Here is an 18,711-nt window from a genome sequence, read left to right on the forward strand (position 1 = left end):
CTTTCGTTGATTGTTTCTTTGATTTTTCTGTTTTCACACAAGCTATATTGTTTCAAAGGATTCATTTTCCTTTAAGTGCGCATTTCCAATATCAAACTGCAAAATTTCCTCGTACAATCTTTACAAGTTTCCTAACATTACTAGTTTCGACCCTTCTTTGACCAAGAGTTACAGTAGATTTATTTGTTTATGATGCACATTTACCGGATCTTCCAATCGGTGATTATTCCAGCTCCCCTCTTTTTCCCCACTCTCGCTATTGCTTCCTTTCTCTCTCTCCCTCTTTACCCCCTTCTCTCATCCATGAGTCACTTTCCCTGAGATCGGAAAACATTCATGAATGACATACGCAGGGGCCGCAGAACGGTTTTGAAAGGGGGGTGCTGACCATGCAATAAAAGTCACAGTCCGATATGGTCATTTATATGTTTTTGTACACGGTTTTGGATTAAAGTTGGGGGGGGGGGGGTGCTGAAGCCCACCAAGCTCCCCGGTTCCGCGGCCCCTGATATTACGCAATAGGAGCTTACAAGTCGAAAAGGAGACAGATCGACACATTAACAACGTATTCTTTTTAAAATTTCATAGGTAAATCATTTTCTTTGCATAACATTTGCACATGCGTTTTCCTCAAACAATAGAAAACAAATTGCTAATATGAACTTTAAAAATGTAGCTTTAATGATCAGAGAAAAGTGACAATTTACAAATCATGCGTTACATAATCTTTGAGATGATATGAAAATAATGACAAAGTGATAATGACTTGCAGTATCTATACGTGTACACGTATGTCACGGTATGTAAAATTAAAGAGAGGGTAGCTTAAGGGGCGGGTGGAAGACGAACTAAAGCCACGGGACGTCACTTTTTCTCATAATACGCGGCAATATATCAAGTTCCACGACCGAGACATCTTTTCATGTTTTTTTCCTTCTTTTTTATTTTCTGATTTTCTTCTCTAAATTGATTTAAATTAAATTTGTTTATCTTTGTAAAGGAACCCCGTCGTCGCAAGCTATAATTTGGGAACGGAAGGGGGGGGGGGCTACCGTTTCTAGATCAAGTTGAATGTCTTTGTTTTACTTGTATTCTAAATGGAAAATAAAATGATTTAATTTGATTATATCAAACTTGGAAAATAGGAGGGACAGTCGGCCCATCTCCACAGCATCGCCCGTACACATCAGTTTTTAGTTGAGTGCACCGCGCCATTTTTTTTGTCCGACAAGTTGTCAGATCTGACAATTTCCCTTGATTTTGATTAAGGAGCACTGTTACTATGGTAACTTTCGGAGAAAATGGGACTTGTCGGATAAAACGTCCGACAAGTCCTTTCATGAAGTGTTCCCCCGGTCTTACTTCTTCCGAGTTAATCCGAGAAAAAAAACGGCGTTGTCATACACATAAAGATATAGTTTTATCAGCACTGGGCTTTGTCCCAAGTATCTGCTATCGAGCCCTGGTCACGTCTTTCGGATGGTAACGTTAAAGGTCGGTCCCAGATGCAAAATCACAATGAACAGCTGAAAGTTTTTGTAGATTGGTGAACCCGGACTGCTGATCTTCGTAAGATTCAGAGTTGACGAAAAATTGCAAATAATGTCGTTTGTCCAGACTGAGTCCAGGACAAAACTGTTGTTTTGATTCGCCGATTTCGACAAAGACTGCTTTGTCGTGAAGGGCTTTTGATAATGAATTTTCTGTGTTGTAGAATCCGTCCCCTTCGCAAAAACCCTGATCATGCTGACTGATGCATATGTCTGTAAAAGCTAAATTATATACATACACTTGCGACATTTAAAGCACCTTGTTGACGAAGATATGGATGTGCCGGTTGTAATACTTCATCATTCTCATTCTCATCTGTACATGAATATATCGTTATGCCAATTCATTCTTTAATGATACAAACTACGAACCCGTGACGATCAGATCAAAAGAAATATCTATCCAATGCAATTCATTTTTACGGATAAACACTGATTATGAATAATTTAAACACGAAAGATGAGAAAACAAGACTAAGAATAAAATAATGGTTCGTTACGATATTTTCATCGTGAAAGGAAAGGTGTCATTTCCATGGAATTGTCCATTTCCGATGTTGGTCAACCTTTCCATCGCATAAACTATTCGTAGATACCTTTCTTTAAAAAAATAACTCAAAGAAGCAGGTGGGAATCAAGGATTTCATAAAATGAGTGCTTCCTAGGATCTGTGCCTACTCAAAAGTTCTTTAATATGGTCTCCAAAACTCCTCTTTTCTCGAATCTGACATGAGTGGGAAGTGTCCCAGAACAGTTTGATGGATTGGCGCTATGTTGGTGATGCCTTGAGGATGCTGTTGAATGATCTCGATTCCGATGCCATGCGCGTCTGTTGTTTTTGCTTCATCAAGTTCATTCGGGTTTTGCGGATGTCCTCCGAAACCCAGAGACATCTCTGGAGCAGAATGAGGAAGGTGAATTGCGGTTTCCATGGAAATGCAATTAGTCGGTTCTTCATCCTCCAACTTCCGGTTGTCATCTGACCTTGTTGATGGGAGCATGTTGAGAGAACCACCACAATACTGAGATGAAGAGGATGACAGATAGAGGTGGGGGTAAATCGAGTATGCTGATGAAGTCACCGGAACAGCATTGGAGCTGGGGAAGACATTCTGAGCAGGCTGAAACGGCAAGGGAAGTTGGTTTGGTGTTACCGGCAAGATGCTCCGCTGTGGATCTTCCTCGGGTGTTACTCCTGAGATGGCGCTCGTAGCAGCCTGGTTGAATGGTACATCCTCAGGTTGCGTTGGGTAGATGAACTGTGGGTAGTTCTGCTGGACGAAGTTTATCTCCAGTGGTTCTGACTTTATTTGCGGAGGATGAGTAGATGAGTTGCCAGTAGTAGGATGGTGACCCGATGATAGATATGGACTTGTATAAATTCCAGGCTGGGAAGTATCTGAGGGGAAAAAAATTGAATGTGGTTTAGATATTACTATAGTAAAAACAATTAATAATTATTGCGAAATTAGAATTTAATATCATTAACATCATTATCGGTGTAAGCGATCGTGGGGAGGAGATGCGGAGGGATACGGACAATAAAAAATCCCAACACGCAACCGATATCAAGCCTAAATCATTTGCTTCGATTTTCAGTTGGGAAGGTATATGGTGTCATCGCTTTCTCCTCTTTCCCTCTCTGATTCTTATTGCTCTATCACACCCTCCAAATTTTCTCTTTAGTTTGATTGAGGGCGGCGTACTTTAATGGCCGGGACACACAACATAACGAACGTGGCTTCATATTTTTTTAATTAAATCATATACCGATAGTGGTATAGACTTAACATTACCCATTATGTTTAATGTCTTCTTTCTTCTTTTCTCCCTCCATGTCATTAATGTGTCATTTTTCCCTCCTCTCCCCCCCGTAATCACCTGAAAAAAAAATATAGAGGCGGTCGGCATGTGTTCTCTTTTGGGATCGACCTAAAATTGAGTTTATATCCCCTCGCCTCACTCCTTTACTTATATTTCTCTCAATTTGTTCTCGTATTTTGTAATTTATCTGGAAAATTCCGCGAAATACGGTTTCATTATGATATCGGGATCTGTCAATGATTGACCTCTTTTGATTTTAGTGATTCTAGAAACATTTTATAATGTCTTTTCGTATATCGATGACATATGCATACGATTTCGGACGTATAGTAGAAGAGAGAAAGAGATAGAGAAAGGAGAGAGAGAGAGAGAAAGGGGGGGGGGGGTAGAATCGGGGGAGAGAGGGAACAGATGGACGACTAACCAAAACCAACGTCGATGCGGGCGTCGATGGTTCTTTCTGCCATACCACAAGTGCATTCATTATCCTGTCCAAAACCGAGAACATGTGGATAAACTCCAAAAACTCTTGGCTCTCTCTAACTTCGATATGTTCAAGGGAAACTGTCATTTTTTTGTTCTTACAAAGTTCTATTTGCGACAATAATGATCGAGAAATGTTTCCGAAGTCACTCATACTTCCTCCGTATCTCGGACAGAATGGGTTCCGCCCTGTTGTTAGCATCTGGTTATAGTGACGCCGGGAGTGACGCAGTCGTGACTCTGACAGCATCTTGTCAAACTTTGAAGACATTATATGCACTTTGTCTTAAGACACTCCATGAAAATTATCTAACTCCAAGTGACAAGTCTGATGGAATTATCAAACAAATGTGAGCATAACGTAGATGACATTGCACATATTTTGAAAATAAGCCAACAAGAGGTATTACGCTTATACGCAGACAGCCTGGACAGGTGCCAAGCTATCTTCCCTTGTTCTTCTGGGGACTCTCTTTAATGTATTTCGTAAGTTTAAACGGTTCATCGTTAAACCATAATATTGCTCAAAGACGAATTGGTCGCCTCTTTATATAAATATTTTCAGTTATATGCTAATTTTCTTTATCAATGAAATCCAAACTGATTTTGAGTGATCTTTATAAAACAAAGACGTTTAGACCTATATATATTCAAGACCGAACGTGATATTTTTGTTTCTTGTGTTGTTCTTCCACTAGTATTTTGAATTCTACTCAAATTACTTTCATGCAGGCCGGCCATATAATGAATCCCGTAAGTATGACATCAGAATGTATACCAGTAGAAATTGAAGATAGAGGATAACATCCGGGCATCCATCCCTGGTTCATGAATGGCTGCTGTCTTCCAATCTGGTTGCCATGGTTGTGAGAGATAGCTACCCCACAAGAATGGGCGTGGCTTGTATCGATGAGGGAAGAGACACATCGAGGTTCGTGGTCTGGCTTGGACTTGGGTCCTGGAATAAAACGGACAGATCAGAATCTTGTGTCAGATAATGTTTGTAAACTTTACGCTCTGACTTGGGCTCGACTGGGGTGGCGTCAGATTATTTCTTACAGGAAGGTGGGGGAGACGACATGAGGTGATGACGTCATTCTTAATTCAATAACAGGGGCAACATAGGGTAACAGTAACCACAAACTCTGTTTGATATTCTTCTTTCTTTTCATTTTTTCCAGCTCTCTTTTTGCCCCTATTTTTCTTTTCTTTTTTTTTTCTTTTTTTGCTAATTCCTAGCTTTACACTATTTGAAAAAATAATACCGGCGGTCGCCCTGTTTCTCTGTGGAAAAGTTTTGTTGCGTGATTTTGTATACTTCAATCAATATTCGTCATAACATTCGTAATTATGGGATTAAAACTAATTCGCAAAATAGTTTTTTTTAATCATAACGAGCAAAAGATAGAAGAAGATCACTACAAGGAATAGGGATGTTAAAATGAACCTAGACGAGCTGCCAGAGGGGACGAATTGAACTCTTGTTATGTGAATCATTGAAGGGTACATATGTTATTTTGAGATTTTTCAAAGAAAATGTCATTCTGTCCATCCCTTTCAGTAAAGAAGATTGAAGTCAAAAGGGTAGTCTGTTGGTAATTAGCCAATTCACCTGTAACATGATTTCAGCTGATAACATATGCAAAAGGAGAAAAAATATATACCCCCAACAAACCCATCCGAAATCGGAGGCAATACTCTCTCCACACCCAGATGGTACATGCATCAGGATTTAAAAAATAGATCAAACTGAAAGAGTATTACAATATCAGTCTCCAGTTACATCCCACGCAAATAATCTTTGCCAGACATTTTCACTCCATGATTTTCGTCTTTCATTGCCAATATTGATAAGTGTTGACATTTGCCTAGGTTACAAACACATTTCGACTGAATGTTAGTTCGAGGAGTGACGGGCAAGTTCATACACTAACTTGTCTGTTTTATGAATTATTATACTATGGTTGCCATGGGAACGGTTAATAACCATGGAAACTTTTATTGCCATTGGATGTAGAGTTATGGCAGTCACCATCCTGACAAAGTTACCGTAACGGTATTTCTCTATAAAACGGATCAAATTTGTTATTTGTTATTTTCTTTATTATTTCTTTATTTTATTCCTTTTCTGAGAAGGGGTGGGTAATTAAACTGCATTAGGTGAACAAGACTGATAAACATTTATCTATACATCCGTTTTCTTTTAGGGTGACCTTGATGGCTCTATTCACAATCAATTCAACGTTATCCTTGCCATGTTTGTAGCCCTATAATACGACTAAAAAACTAAAAACGTATGAAAAAGCAGGCCTAAATGAAAAATAAAATATTAGGCAAAGATCAAGATGACTTACGTTTAGGTCTTGGTCCATCGACAGTTACCTTAATAGCACTGTTACACGTAGCAATCTGAGGAGGGTTCGTGCATACGAATATTGACAGTGTGAAGCTTTTCCCTGCATGAAAAGCGAAAAGACAGAGTAAAATTCGGTGGAGTACAGATGGGGGGGCTTGGGAGCACTTGCCCCCCCCCCCGCCCCCCAAAACACCCATTTGATGACCAAGAAAAAAGGGAGAAAAGGGTGAAATCTTTCATTATTTGCTGAATATCAATGTAAAAATCTATCACAAAATTTGATTTTTTTTGTAATAAAAATGTCAAAGTTTTTGCTCATTCGCTTCGCTCTCTCATAACTTTATATAAATTTTGCCCGATACGCTAAATCTAGCCCCCTCAATTTTTTGGCTCATTGCGCCACTGGTAAAAAGTAAATAATTCATCCTTTTGTTTGCATGATTCCTGGATGATATACTCACTCTTTGTGAAATCAATTTCAGTCTTTAACATTACCCCCCCACACACACACACACACATACACACACAAAAGGGTAAAGAATGACAGATTTTGCTCTCTCTATAATGGATGTCTTTCATTATTACGCTGACAAAGGTTTAGAACAAAATACGGTCTTGATGAATTATCATTAGTCAAACTGCGATACAGTTTTGATGACGAATCACGAAGATGATTAACCATGATGATGATTAGGCATATCGTTAATGCATTCCGATGTGAACATCGTGTAATACCGTGAGAATTGTTTGACAAACAGGGGCAAATCCAGGATTGACCGGGGATGGGGGTGTTGGGGTGTAGTGGAGAACAAGAAATTTTGCCAAGCAAAACACAAAAAAGGGCAAATGTCATCACCACAGAAGCAATTGCCACTAAAATTGACAGCCCCCCCCCCAAAAAAAAAAGAAGGAAAAGCGAACAGTGAAAAGTGATGTAGTAAAAATGAGGGATAAAAAGGTAAAACAAAAACAAAAAATCAAATAGGGGTAAAGAAAATAAAGAAGAAAGACGGGTATGGAGATAAAGGGTGTGTAACTGTCGTACCCCCCCCTACCCCCTCCATTGAAGTATACCGGCACCGTCCCTGGCTATGGCGTGCAGCCCTAGACTGAAAAATAAATTACGTATGGCTATCTTGGTTGTTCAAAAGAAAAAAATAAAAGGAGGATAAAATTTCAGTATATAGTTATTGTATTGGAAGGCAGATACAGGGGCCAGAGGGGTTCTTAACCTTGGGAGTAAGATTAGAGGTTTCTTACCACCAAATTCTGTTTGGAATCATCATCTCATAATTTCAATCATGTACACCCTATTTCTTTTTACAACGAACGTTTCAAGAAGGGGAAATGTTGGTAGACCACACGAGCACTTGGTTTGCCACAAGAGGCAGGGTTTATAGTAAAGTGAAGATCATGCTGAACGAGCCAAGATTATAATCAACTTGTGTAGTTTGGACCTAATTGTCAACAGGAAAAAATAGATGAACCAGCGGCTGTGGTTTATTATTTTGAGGTTCTTTTCCAGGGACTCAGACTGCAAGCTGAAGTGCACTTGGTAATTTTTATCTCTCTTTTTTAGAAAAAAGTATGTTATAGAACCTGATTATTTGCCATAATATGCCGCGTTTGATTGCTGTCACCTGTCGCGCTGCGCCCGTTCGAAAAATGGTCAAAATTCTTGAAGATTTTTAATTTGATAATTTTGAATCCCGCGGGATTGACTGTTTGGGGTTCTGGAGAGATTATAAAGCAGGTTTTATATACATTTTATTAAGAATAGTGGCATCACATTGGTTCGGCATCAGGGTGTTCCAAATGCAGGAGGCGGCAGACGAAAAAGAGGTGACGTCATTTTCTGAAATTACAGGGCTATTAAGACCAAGGCCTCTTTATTTGTTACTCTTCATTATTCTTTCTCCTTTCTCCTCTTTTTCCATTTGTCTGCTTTTGTTTTGTTTTTGTTTTTGAATGTTTAATTGATATCAAGCAGGAAGGGGTTCATGTGACGAAGAGACTGTCGTTCCGGAGGGGGGGGGGGTGGTCAACAGTGGCGTACCTGGGATTTTCCACAGGGGGGGGGGGCAAAACCGGTCTAAAAATTTAACAATAAAGAAAAAGGGCTTCAATAAAAAAGCTCTTCAATCGTACCCGAAAAAAATTTGACAAGAAAAAAAAAGGGTTTCAAGTTGGTCAGGGGGGGGGGGGGGGCAAATAGGTATTCAAGCTCGTCAGGCGGGGCAGGGATATGTTTTTTGTATGGGTTGTGACTCGTCAGGGGTCAGACTGCCCCCTCTGCCATAGGCGGCGGAAGCGGGGGGACGTGTCCCCCTAAATTTGTTGTTGATGACCTTTTTTTTTTTTTTTTTTGCTTGTCAATTTATTTTCCTACGTCCCCCTAAAATCTTTGGGTTGAGAACTATTTTTTTTTTTTTGCTTGTCAAAAATGTGTTGGCTGTCCCCTCCTAAAATTTTTGGCTTCCGCCACCAATGCCCTCTGCCCCCCCCCCCGTAGGTACGCTAGTGGCGGTCAAATATATTGCTGTATATACACACGCGTGACCAAAAAGCCAAACGTGTTTAGGGTATGTTTTTTCCCCAAGCTCTTTACCGGGGTAAGATTCTGGCGACAACCTGTTTAGGGTCCAAAGTGTGTGAATAAAGCCCGCGAAAAACTTGTATAGGGGGTTATTTTGCACAAAGAGAAAACTCGTTTAGGGAAGTTTGGAAATACATTTGACTTCCCCCCACCCCGGGCTGTAGTTACAGACGATACAATTAAAACATCAAACTTCGTCGACCGGACAGGGGCGGCACCGGTATTGGCCGCCCCATTGGCTATTAATGGACTATTTAGAAACTAGGACCTTAGGAAACAGCTAATTGAATCAAGACAAGAAAAAAGAATATCTGTTAATGATAAAAACTCTGAAAAATATAAGTAGGCCTATATAAAAAAGAACAAGAACCAACCAATTCAAATATCATTTCGAACGCGCGAATTCTACTCTGGGTTTGGTGTTTGTATGTGGGGTGGGGGGTGATGCAGATTTCTCCCAGAACCACCATCAACTCTAATTTGACATCAGTTTTTATGAAGGGAGTTTCATTTTAATTTGAATTTAGTGCGAGGGCCTAATTGTGGACCATGCTAATTTTATACTCTTTCTTATCTATAATTATTTTCCTTCATCACGCCTTAAGACTTAAAAAATGGGGTTCTCACATCTGCCTATATTTGCAGTCAGTGGCGCTCATGGAAAATGTTCTAAAAAAGTCCGAGCGAGCGAACCAACCGAGCAAAAATAGTGCCTTTTAAAAATGAAAATCTTATTTTGTAATAGATATTGGCATAATGTTCAGATAATGACATTTTACCCTTTTCTTTCTATTTCTTCTTCTCAGTTCCCTTTTTTGCGGTAGAGATGGGGAGGGGGCACCCGGCCTTCTCCATCTATTGGCCGGGGCTATATAAGGCTTGCAGTGCTCATTTACAGAACGACACGTGTATTACTCTCTTAATGGCTACTCATTTGGGAAAATTCAAGCGAGACACCCTCGAAATAAATACACTACCGGCGCTATGTCTGAAAACATTTCATGTCTTGCTATCATGAATTAAAGAGCATCAATGTCGCCGAAAGGGAGAGGCCTCTGTGAAACAGACGTACTGCGACCATTAACCAATATATAACAAGACATAAATCATCTAATTTTAGTATGAGCAGCAAAATTAAAACAAGTATATGTTTTCTTTCAGAAATATATGTTTGACTAAAGAATATTTTGCCATATTTTGTTACTTACCCCGGCCTGATTTTCCAACAAAACGCAGGTCATTGAAACGGGCAACTTGATTTTTCATGACTGCTATATTATTTTTCAGTTCAGCGCAACAATTTTCATCATTCCCCGCTCCAATGGTCACAATCGTTCCATCTTTCGTCTCTCCAAGGGAGATCACTTTAAAGGCAACCGGCAAACTCTTATTACTCCGCCAGTGGGGTGGGAGGAGAGAGCAAACGAAGTTGGGACTCTCAGTCTTCATCAGCTCCCCTGGCTGGTCCGACAAGGCATCCATTATCAGAGACCGTTCACCTCCTTTAAAAACGGACGAACCCTTCTTCAAGCCCGCATCAGTCATCTTGATTTATCCACGTCAGGACAGAAAGCCTAGCTACTTTTGATCCTCGCGATCGCGGTAGCTCGAGAACATCTCCTATAGTTCAAGGAAGACGAGGTGATGATCTCTATAACGTCAGTGACTAAAAGTGATCCTCTAATAAAATGATAGATCTATATATTAGAAGTACGAAGTTACCGGAAGTGCGCGAATCCCTGACGACACCAACACAGATTCAAAGTCCCCCTAGTCCCCACCTCAAAACAGAAGACACCGAGCGATGGCACGCCACGGTATTGATATAAATAGTTATAGATATTGCAATAATCAAGAAGGACTGGTGTACTCCGGGATGCACTTTGTATAAGCGGTTGACACAGAACAACATATTAGTCAAACGAAAAACTAGCGAAACACGTATCGACAGAAGTTTGGGTGAGATGTCACTTTTGGCATGTTACGAGCTCTTTAAACGAAGTATCAATTTGTGGTCGTAACACAGACCTGTCGAAAAAAAGGGAATCCCGATTTGAACATGTTGTATTTAACCTCAATAATACGAGCTGACATCGCGAGGGTGTAATCACACAACTGGCACTGTCACGGCAGAAGTCTGCGTTTCATGGAAAAGTCACATCACATCCGGGTTAACTCTTACGTATCTAATTTCAGATAATACTTTTGACCCCTCAATTGCCAGAATGGAAAAAAACTCCACATGAATCAGTAGCGTAATGAAGAAAAAAAATTATGGCGCATTAATTATGGGGCAAAATCTCTAAAATGGCCGCGACTGAGCGAAGCGAGCGAGCAAAAAAATTGATATCTATAATATCAAAATAATTGATAGATGTTGACATAATATTTGAAAATACTATCAAATCTCTTCCTTTCTCTCTCTCTTTTTTTGGCGGGGGGGGGGGGGTCAATGTACCTCAAGTGCTTCCCCGTATACGCTATCATGATACAAATTGTTAAGAAGCATATACCATGTACATTTTCAAACGAAAGAAAATTTCATATCCAAAATATAAATCCAGGCATCAAAATTGCTATTGACCCCAACAATGATTGTCTTATATAACAGTAAATGTTATCTGATGCCTGTCCTTAAATGAAATGGAATTAACTTTCAGATGATTTGACTTTTAGCCAAAGAGGAGGGATTTGACATTTCTATAACTATAAGCTCATAATGTGAGTGGGTCAGGTCATTTCTTGTCGGTCGACAGCACCTTGTTTGTGTAAATGGTGTGTTATTTCTCTGACTGGTCCGATGTTACCAGCGGAATACCACAAGGGAGTGTTCTCGGACCCCTGCATTTTTATAATCTGCCAGATCAGATTTCGTCAAGTAATATTTATTTATTTGCCGACGACACCAAGATAGCATGCAATGATGCTGAGATATTACAAGCAGACTAGATCGTCTTGCTTCATAGTCTGACAAATCGCTATTAAAGTTTCACCCATAAAGATTGTGTACAAAAAATAATAATGAATTTAATGACTATACAATGTCATTAAATTCATTATTCTTTTTTCTACACATGAGACCACACATAATTTATCAAAAGTTGAAACAAGTCAAGATTTATATTAGGAGTGATAGTTGACACAAAGCTTGACCAGCGCAGACAAAGATAAATAAAGCCAATAGGCTAATTGATTAATCTAATTAGAAGAATATTTGTTTATCTTGACAAGGAGAACTTTTTACTCCTATACAAAGGATTGATCAGACCTCATTTTGCAGCATCATGTTGTATGGACTCCATACTTAAAATCAGATATTCAAGCACTAGAAAATGTACAAAAGAAGGGCCCCTAAGTTGGTACATGAGGGAATATGAACAAAGATTGATTCAACCAAAACTTCCTACTATAGCATATCGCCGTGGGCAAGGCCGGAGATATGATCGAAACATACAAGTTATTTCACAGGTATGACCAGGGGCCTGTTGCATAAAACCTTTTACCTGAGAAAACTCTGGTAAAAAATGAAAACTACGGTTAGTCTGATTTCTGCCATTGACTTTAACACACGGCAAAAACTCCGGTAAAAACAACCTGAGTTTTCTCAGGTAAAAAGTTTTATGCAACAGGCCCCAGGAGGTATATATTGCCAGATATGGGTCAAGTGCATGGGCCTACTAGAGGTGATAATAAAAAAAATTCATTCCGAGATCAGTCACTGAGATACGTAAGATTTTTTTTTTACGTGAGATTGAGAAAACCAGTGGAATAGTCAATAATTTAATAAGAGAGAAAAAAAAAATTACGCATGAAGTTGGTAACCGAGGAGATAATTTTTTAAAGTGAAATTATAGCATGTGGAGCACATGATTATTATGAACCTAAATAGATATAGACTTTCAAATTTCTGAATAGAATTACCCTGGGAAGCGGGTCAGTGTCTGGCCGGGGTGCTGAAGCAATCACCCCCTTGGGGTGTTGCGACTTGTGTTATTTTCCAAAGGCAGGACCCCAGGAAATCTGGTAGATATGGCAGAAATGTAATGAAAATGAACGCCGTTTTGTAGGAACGCACTCCTCACTTCAGAATTTTCCTACACAGTGTTTGAAATATTGCTTGAATTCACCGTTTTCAGACCAGAATATCAAATATTTTCAGCTCGCGCTTCGTGCTCGCGTTAAGTTGATTTTCATAGTAAAAAAAAATGTTAGAATGTTGGGAAATATTTAGAATGCCCAGATTTTAGGTCTAAATCTAAACTTGCGTACGCATTTTTTTTTCATATACGCAGCTTGTGTTTTATTTCAAAAACATGAAATGAAAAACGAAACATGAATACTAGTGTCCCAATTTAGGAAATCTAAAGAGTCTCGCTTCGCGCTCGCACCAATCCTGTTCATGTGATTAGAAAAGTGCTTAGAATGTCCCGTTTTTAGGTCTAAAATCTAATTTTTGTTTTCGTTAGCGCTTCGCGCCTGCACCAATTGTATGGTTATATTCTTATCCTGTTCATGATTACAAAAAAAGTGCTTAGAATGTCCAGTTCTTAGGTTGGAATGTCAAAAATCTTCAGCTTGCGCTTTGCATGCGCTCGCATTAGGCTATTTGATTGTGGAAATATTTATCGTCTTGTGTGTATTTAAAACAACAATGGAAAACTCAGTCACGGTTGTGTCCCCCACCATTGAGGAGATATTTCAGCCCATATCTGCACCCCCACTGAAAAAAAAATTGTTCCCAGGCCCTGAACCCGGGGGTTATTGCCTCCCTATATAACACAGTAGTCTACAGATTTATAGAGTGAAAGCACCATAGAGATGAATACAATATCTCTATGGAAAGCACTCACAACATGCGACCAAAAAAGCCTATACAGTGCGTATCAAAAAAAAGTTTACACTTTGAAAAAGCCCTGGGAATTAAAAAATATACAACATGAGGGTAATATTTTCACATATAATCTTGGGTTTTGGTCTCATCTATCCAATGAAAGTAAAAGTTTTGACACTATGTTACAATTGAGTGAGCACTGTCCATTTTCGTAAAGCTTGCAGAAATCTGTTTGCGCAGAAATGCTCGTTTGTACGCTGTGTCAAGGGGAAAGGGCGAAATCAAACTTACCCTGCGAAACATTTCTCATACATTTCCCTTGCACTTTTAGTCAATTGAAGTGAAACGGATACATTCAAGCATTTTCTAACAATTTTGCCACCCAAGTTAAAATTTCAACATTTAGTAAACACAACCTTTACCCTTTTTGTTCCAATTGGATCTGAGGACATAACTGAATCTGAACAAAAGTTTATACCAGACATCTCTAGCATTTTTTTAAATAAGTTTTTATCATTTAAAGTGGGTTTACATTTCATTTTTTATTTAATATTTGTTTCTCCACACTTTTCCCAAGCTTGACAATTATTAACAAAATGAAATTCAAGCCTAAGCCATATTATGTAAATCACAGCTCGGTGTAAATTAAATATCGTCACAATGGCCTCTGTGTGTGGGGGAGTGGGATGGGGCGCAATGCACTCCTGGAAGTGGTTTGGGCAAGGAAACAAATTAAAAAAGGTAAAAGATATCTTCAAGTCAATTTTACTAGCTAAATTCCACGTGTTATTCATGATTAAGGTCTACTTTTATTCACATAACTATTTCAAAGTTCTGCGCAAGTCATTTTTCACTAACTTTTCAAAAGTAAGTGGTGCTCACTCAAGCGGAAATATTTTTCGACAGTTGTCTCGTGGCTCCTTTGCTTATTTTTTTTTTTTTTTTTTGCAGGTGTTTCTGCATTTATTGAAAATTCAATATATCAAACACAGTAATCATAATGAATATAAAGAAATACAAAAATAAATGAAATAATTACAAATTGTGACGATTACATAATAGAATAATTTACATAGATATACATGTACATGTAAGTAATGATAATTATATAAAATAAAATGCAGTGGCCAGCTATCATAAGCAAAATGCTTGAGAGAATAGCAGCCAAAGGAAGGCAGCTACATGAAACCATTGTAGAAAGAAAAATCACGGGTCTATAATAATGATGTCACATAATTATTTGAAATGTTTATGAAAAAAAAGGGGGGAGAGGTAAAGGGGTCATGTGAAGTGGTGCAGATGTGGGTGCACGTGCAGGTGAGATTTTTACACGTACTTTGATACAAGAAACTTCTTTAATAAAGCTTTAAAGGAAAAAAGAGAGGTAGCTTGTTTGATGTTATTCGGTAGAGTGTTCCAAACTTCAGGACCGTGATGACGTATTGTTTTGTGAGCAATTATTATTTTGGGATTTGTTAGGTGAAAGTCAGATGAATGTCGTGTAGGGTATGAATGTATGTCTCTGTTGTAAACAAAAATATTACGGAAGGATGCTGGAATAGTGTTGGTGGAAAATTTATACATGAAAATGGCAGTTTGAAAAGTGTGTATATCGTAAATTTTCAATGTCTTAAAATAATGAAATATTGGATCAGTATGGGCGAGATAATGAGAGTGATAACAAATACGAAGAGCTTTCTTTTGAAGACGTAATATTGAGTCTATTTTTATTTTGTTACTATTTCCCCATGCTATGTTACAGTAAGAAATGTGTGACAAAATAAAGGAGTTGTAAAGCATTAGTAATGATCTTTGAGATATATAATATTTCAATTTGTACAAGATGCCTATGGCCCTTGCAATCATCATGCTTATATTACGAATATGACTACTCCATGTTACGTTTGAATCGATCAATACACCTAAAAATTTTGTTTCCTGTTTTTCGTTAATGGGCATATCATTGATATAAATGATATCGCGAAATACTTGTTTCGAATTAATATGTTTAAAGTACATGAAGTTTGTTTTATTTATGTTAAGGGAGAGTCTATTTGATTTAAACCAACCATAATGATAAATTTTTTTAATTCTTGATTTAGAGTTGCGACTAGAATGTTTAAGTTCTGATGTGAATAAAATATGTTAGTGTCGTCTGCAAATAAAACGTATGTAAGTAAAGGTGATGCATTAACAATATCATTCATATAGATTAAAAATAATAAGGGGCCTAGAATTGAACCCTGAGGTACTCCACATTTAACGGGGCATGTATGGGATGATTTGAATCTAAAATTAACAAATTGACGTCTATTACTTAAATAATCTTTAAACCAAGAATGAACACTACCTCTAATTCCATATTTCTTTAATTTACACAACAAAATATGATGATTCATGGTATCGAATGCTTTCGATAGATCCATGAAAACCCCAATGGTGTGCTCTTTTTTGGAAAGTGAAGCTGTTATTTTATCATATAATTGTAAGATTGCATAGTCAGTTGAGTGATTTTTCCTAAAGCCGTATTGGTTGGGAATTAATAACTGATTTGTGTCCAGAAAAGAATATAGTCGTTTATAAACAATTTTTTCAAGTATTTTGGATATACTTGGTAGTAATGAAATAGGGCGGTAGTTAGCAATTTGGCAAGGGTCTTCTTTTTTGTATATGGGGATTATTTTTGCAAGTTTAAGTTGATCCGGGAAAATTCCCTTTAAGAGAGATAAATTGAAAATATGTACAAGGGGAGAAGCCACAAAATGAATTATTTGTTTTAGTAAATATACACTGATACCATCATGGCCACACGATTTAGTAGATTTCAAGGATCGGACGATTTCTAAAATTTCATGAAGATTAGTAGGATTAAAAAATAAAGAATCTTCGGCATTGTTATGTAAATATGTAGAAAAGTTGTTGGTATTAGTCACAATGCTAGATGCAAGGTTAGGACCAACACTGGCGAAAAAAGAATTAAATGCTTCAGCAATTTCGGAAGGGTTTTTCGTTGTGTGTCCGTTTAGAAGGAAATCAACATTAAGATCATGCGTTTTCTTACCTAACATTTCGTTTACTGTGTGCCATAATGTTTGATTATTATCTTTATTGTTTTCTATTTTGTTAGAAAAGTACGATTTGCGTGCCAAACGGATTATTGACGTTAATTTATTACGATATTTTTTGTATTTGTTTTTATGTTCTTGAGTAGGTGATTTTAGTGATATTTTATATAATCTATTACGAGTCAGTATTGATTTAACTATGCCTTGAGTGATCCATGGTTTTTTATTCTTCTTTTTACTTAGTTTAATTTTTATCAGAGGTATATTTTTTTCATAGTAATGAATAAGTTTATTTAAAAATACATCATATGATTTATTAACATTGTCTTCTCTATAGACATCTTCCCAACTCTCTGCACTCAAATCAGTTTTTAAAGTTTCTATGTTACGTTTAGTCTCTTTTCGTCGGGTAATATTTTCTATATTTTGTTGTTTTTGTAAATGTCTATTATCTTTACAAATTGTGAATATGGGTAAATGGTCTGAAATGTCGTAGTAAATTATTCCATTGTTATTATCATTATTTAATAGACCTACATTGGAAAATATATTATCAATGATTGTGTGTGTTGTACTTGTTATCCGTGTTGGTCTGTTAATGAGAGATTTAAATGAAAATGATGAAAACAAGTTAATAAACTGTTGGCCCTGTGGAGTATGAGGCATAGATATATCTATATTGAAATCGCCCATGAGATAAGTTTCCTTGTTTTCGTGTGATATACATTCGAGACAAGATTCCAATTCATCCATAAATATGTTGGCGATATTATTTGGTGGTCTGTAGATTACGCCGACTATCTTGTTTTTATTTTTTTCATCAATAATTTCTATGAATAATGATTCTATACCTTGGAGTTGAATATCATGTCTTATTTTAAAATTTAGATCATTGTGAATATAAAAAGCGACACCTCCTCCAGTTCCACGATTACGATCACTATGTTTAAATGTATAATTGTCAATGTTGAAAATGGATGGCGTGGTTGAGTGTAACCAAGTTTCTGACATTGCGATTACAGAAAAGGGAAAAGTATTCAATATAGAAAAAAACTCACTGAAAGTATCAAAGTTCTTTTGCAAGCTTCTAATGTTTATATGCATAAAGCTAAGGTGAATTGGTTTGTTAATTTGGGTAGTATTAAAAACTGAATTAAATTCGTTGGCAGTATAGTATCTACACTGGGGTGTAAATACTGCATTATCCAATACGTCATCCAGGTTCATGAAGGGTATAAACTGGGTTTGCAATACGGTGTTGAAAGCTTGGAGTGAAAGGTGTGTGCAGGTGCAAGTGAGGGTGCATGTACATGATGTAAGAAGAGTGTGTCCGATCATGAGCGCGTACATGTGACGAGCAGACTCCGGGCTTTTGATGAAAAATAAGGGGGGGGGGGGTCACCGGGATTTGATAAACCTTATATATTGAGCAAGGGTATAAATGAATGAAATCATAGGTCTATGTAGATAGATTTTGAATAATAAAAGAATGTAATCTAAGCTGACATAATACGGTGGATATCTTCATTAGCATAATGAACCTGATCCATACAATAAATGCAACGGATCGTAACTGCAAGAATAAAATTTACATATGGACAAGTGGACTATATAGAAAGTCAAATTGCAAACAACAATGATAATAGAATCACATTTGAAAAGGTATTTGCGACACGATAGGTTCATAATCTATGTTCAGGTTGTTAACCTGTTCTGTAAATTACTATGATTAAAAAAGAATGTTTGATTTGAAAAGCTAGATAGGCAGCTGACCAACAAACATGTGGATTAGATGCAATTTAACATCATTTTATATTGTAACCTGACTTTCTATTGTAAATGTCCCTTTAGTTGGAGCCACATGTGTGGTCATTGACAACTGTTTAACAAACATGACAAGGTGAGTGATAAAGGCGAACGTACTAAGTATGCAGGCAGTTACAAGCAGCTATGTACATTGAGAGAGCAAAGGGATAGATGTCATCAAAATAACATCCGATCTTATT

At 37.5% G+C, this 18,711-nt stretch overlaps 1 protein-coding gene across 1 annotated transcript; it reads right to left on the minus strand.

The window, feature by feature from the left end:
- Nucleotides 1–574: 574 nt before the first annotated feature.
- Nucleotides 575–10,765, minus strand: LOC121414005 (runt-related transcription factor 1-like). The gene is made up of 4 exons (XM_041607041.1): nt 10,018–10,765; nt 6,212–6,313; nt 4,636–4,815; nt 575–2,949 (listed from the first exon to the last, which is right to left on the minus strand). The coding sequence occupies exons 1-4, from the start codon at nt 10,352–10,354 to the stop codon at nt 2,240–2,242; spliced, it is 1,329 nt and encodes a 442-aa protein (XP_041462975.1). The 5' UTR covers nt 10,355–10,765; the 3' UTR covers nt 575–2,239.
- Nucleotides 10,766–18,711: the final 7,946 nt, after the last annotated feature.

The sequence above is a fragment of the Lytechinus variegatus genome, chromosome 4 (genome assembly GCF_018143015.1).
Source record: "Lytechinus variegatus isolate NC3 chromosome 4, Lvar_3.0, whole genome shotgun sequence".
NCBI classification, from domain to species: domain Eukaryota; kingdom Metazoa; phylum Echinodermata; class Echinoidea; order Temnopleuroida; family Toxopneustidae; genus Lytechinus; species Lytechinus variegatus.

Excerpts from the sequence above, each read along its gene's own strand:
- LOC121414005 (XM_041607041.1), bottom strand. The coding sequence starts at position 10,354 with ATGACTGATGCGGGCTTGAAGAAGGGTTCGTCCGTTTTTAAAGGAGGT. Across the intron at positions 6,314-10,017 it reads TGTTGGAAAATCAGGCCGGG|GGAAAAGCTTCACACTGTCA; the intron begins GTAAGTAACAAA and ends CTTTTCATGCAG. Across the intron at positions 2,950-4,635 it reads TCTATCTTCAATTTCTACTG|ATACTTCCCAGCCTGGAATT; the intron begins GTATACATTCTG and ends TTTTCCCCTCAG.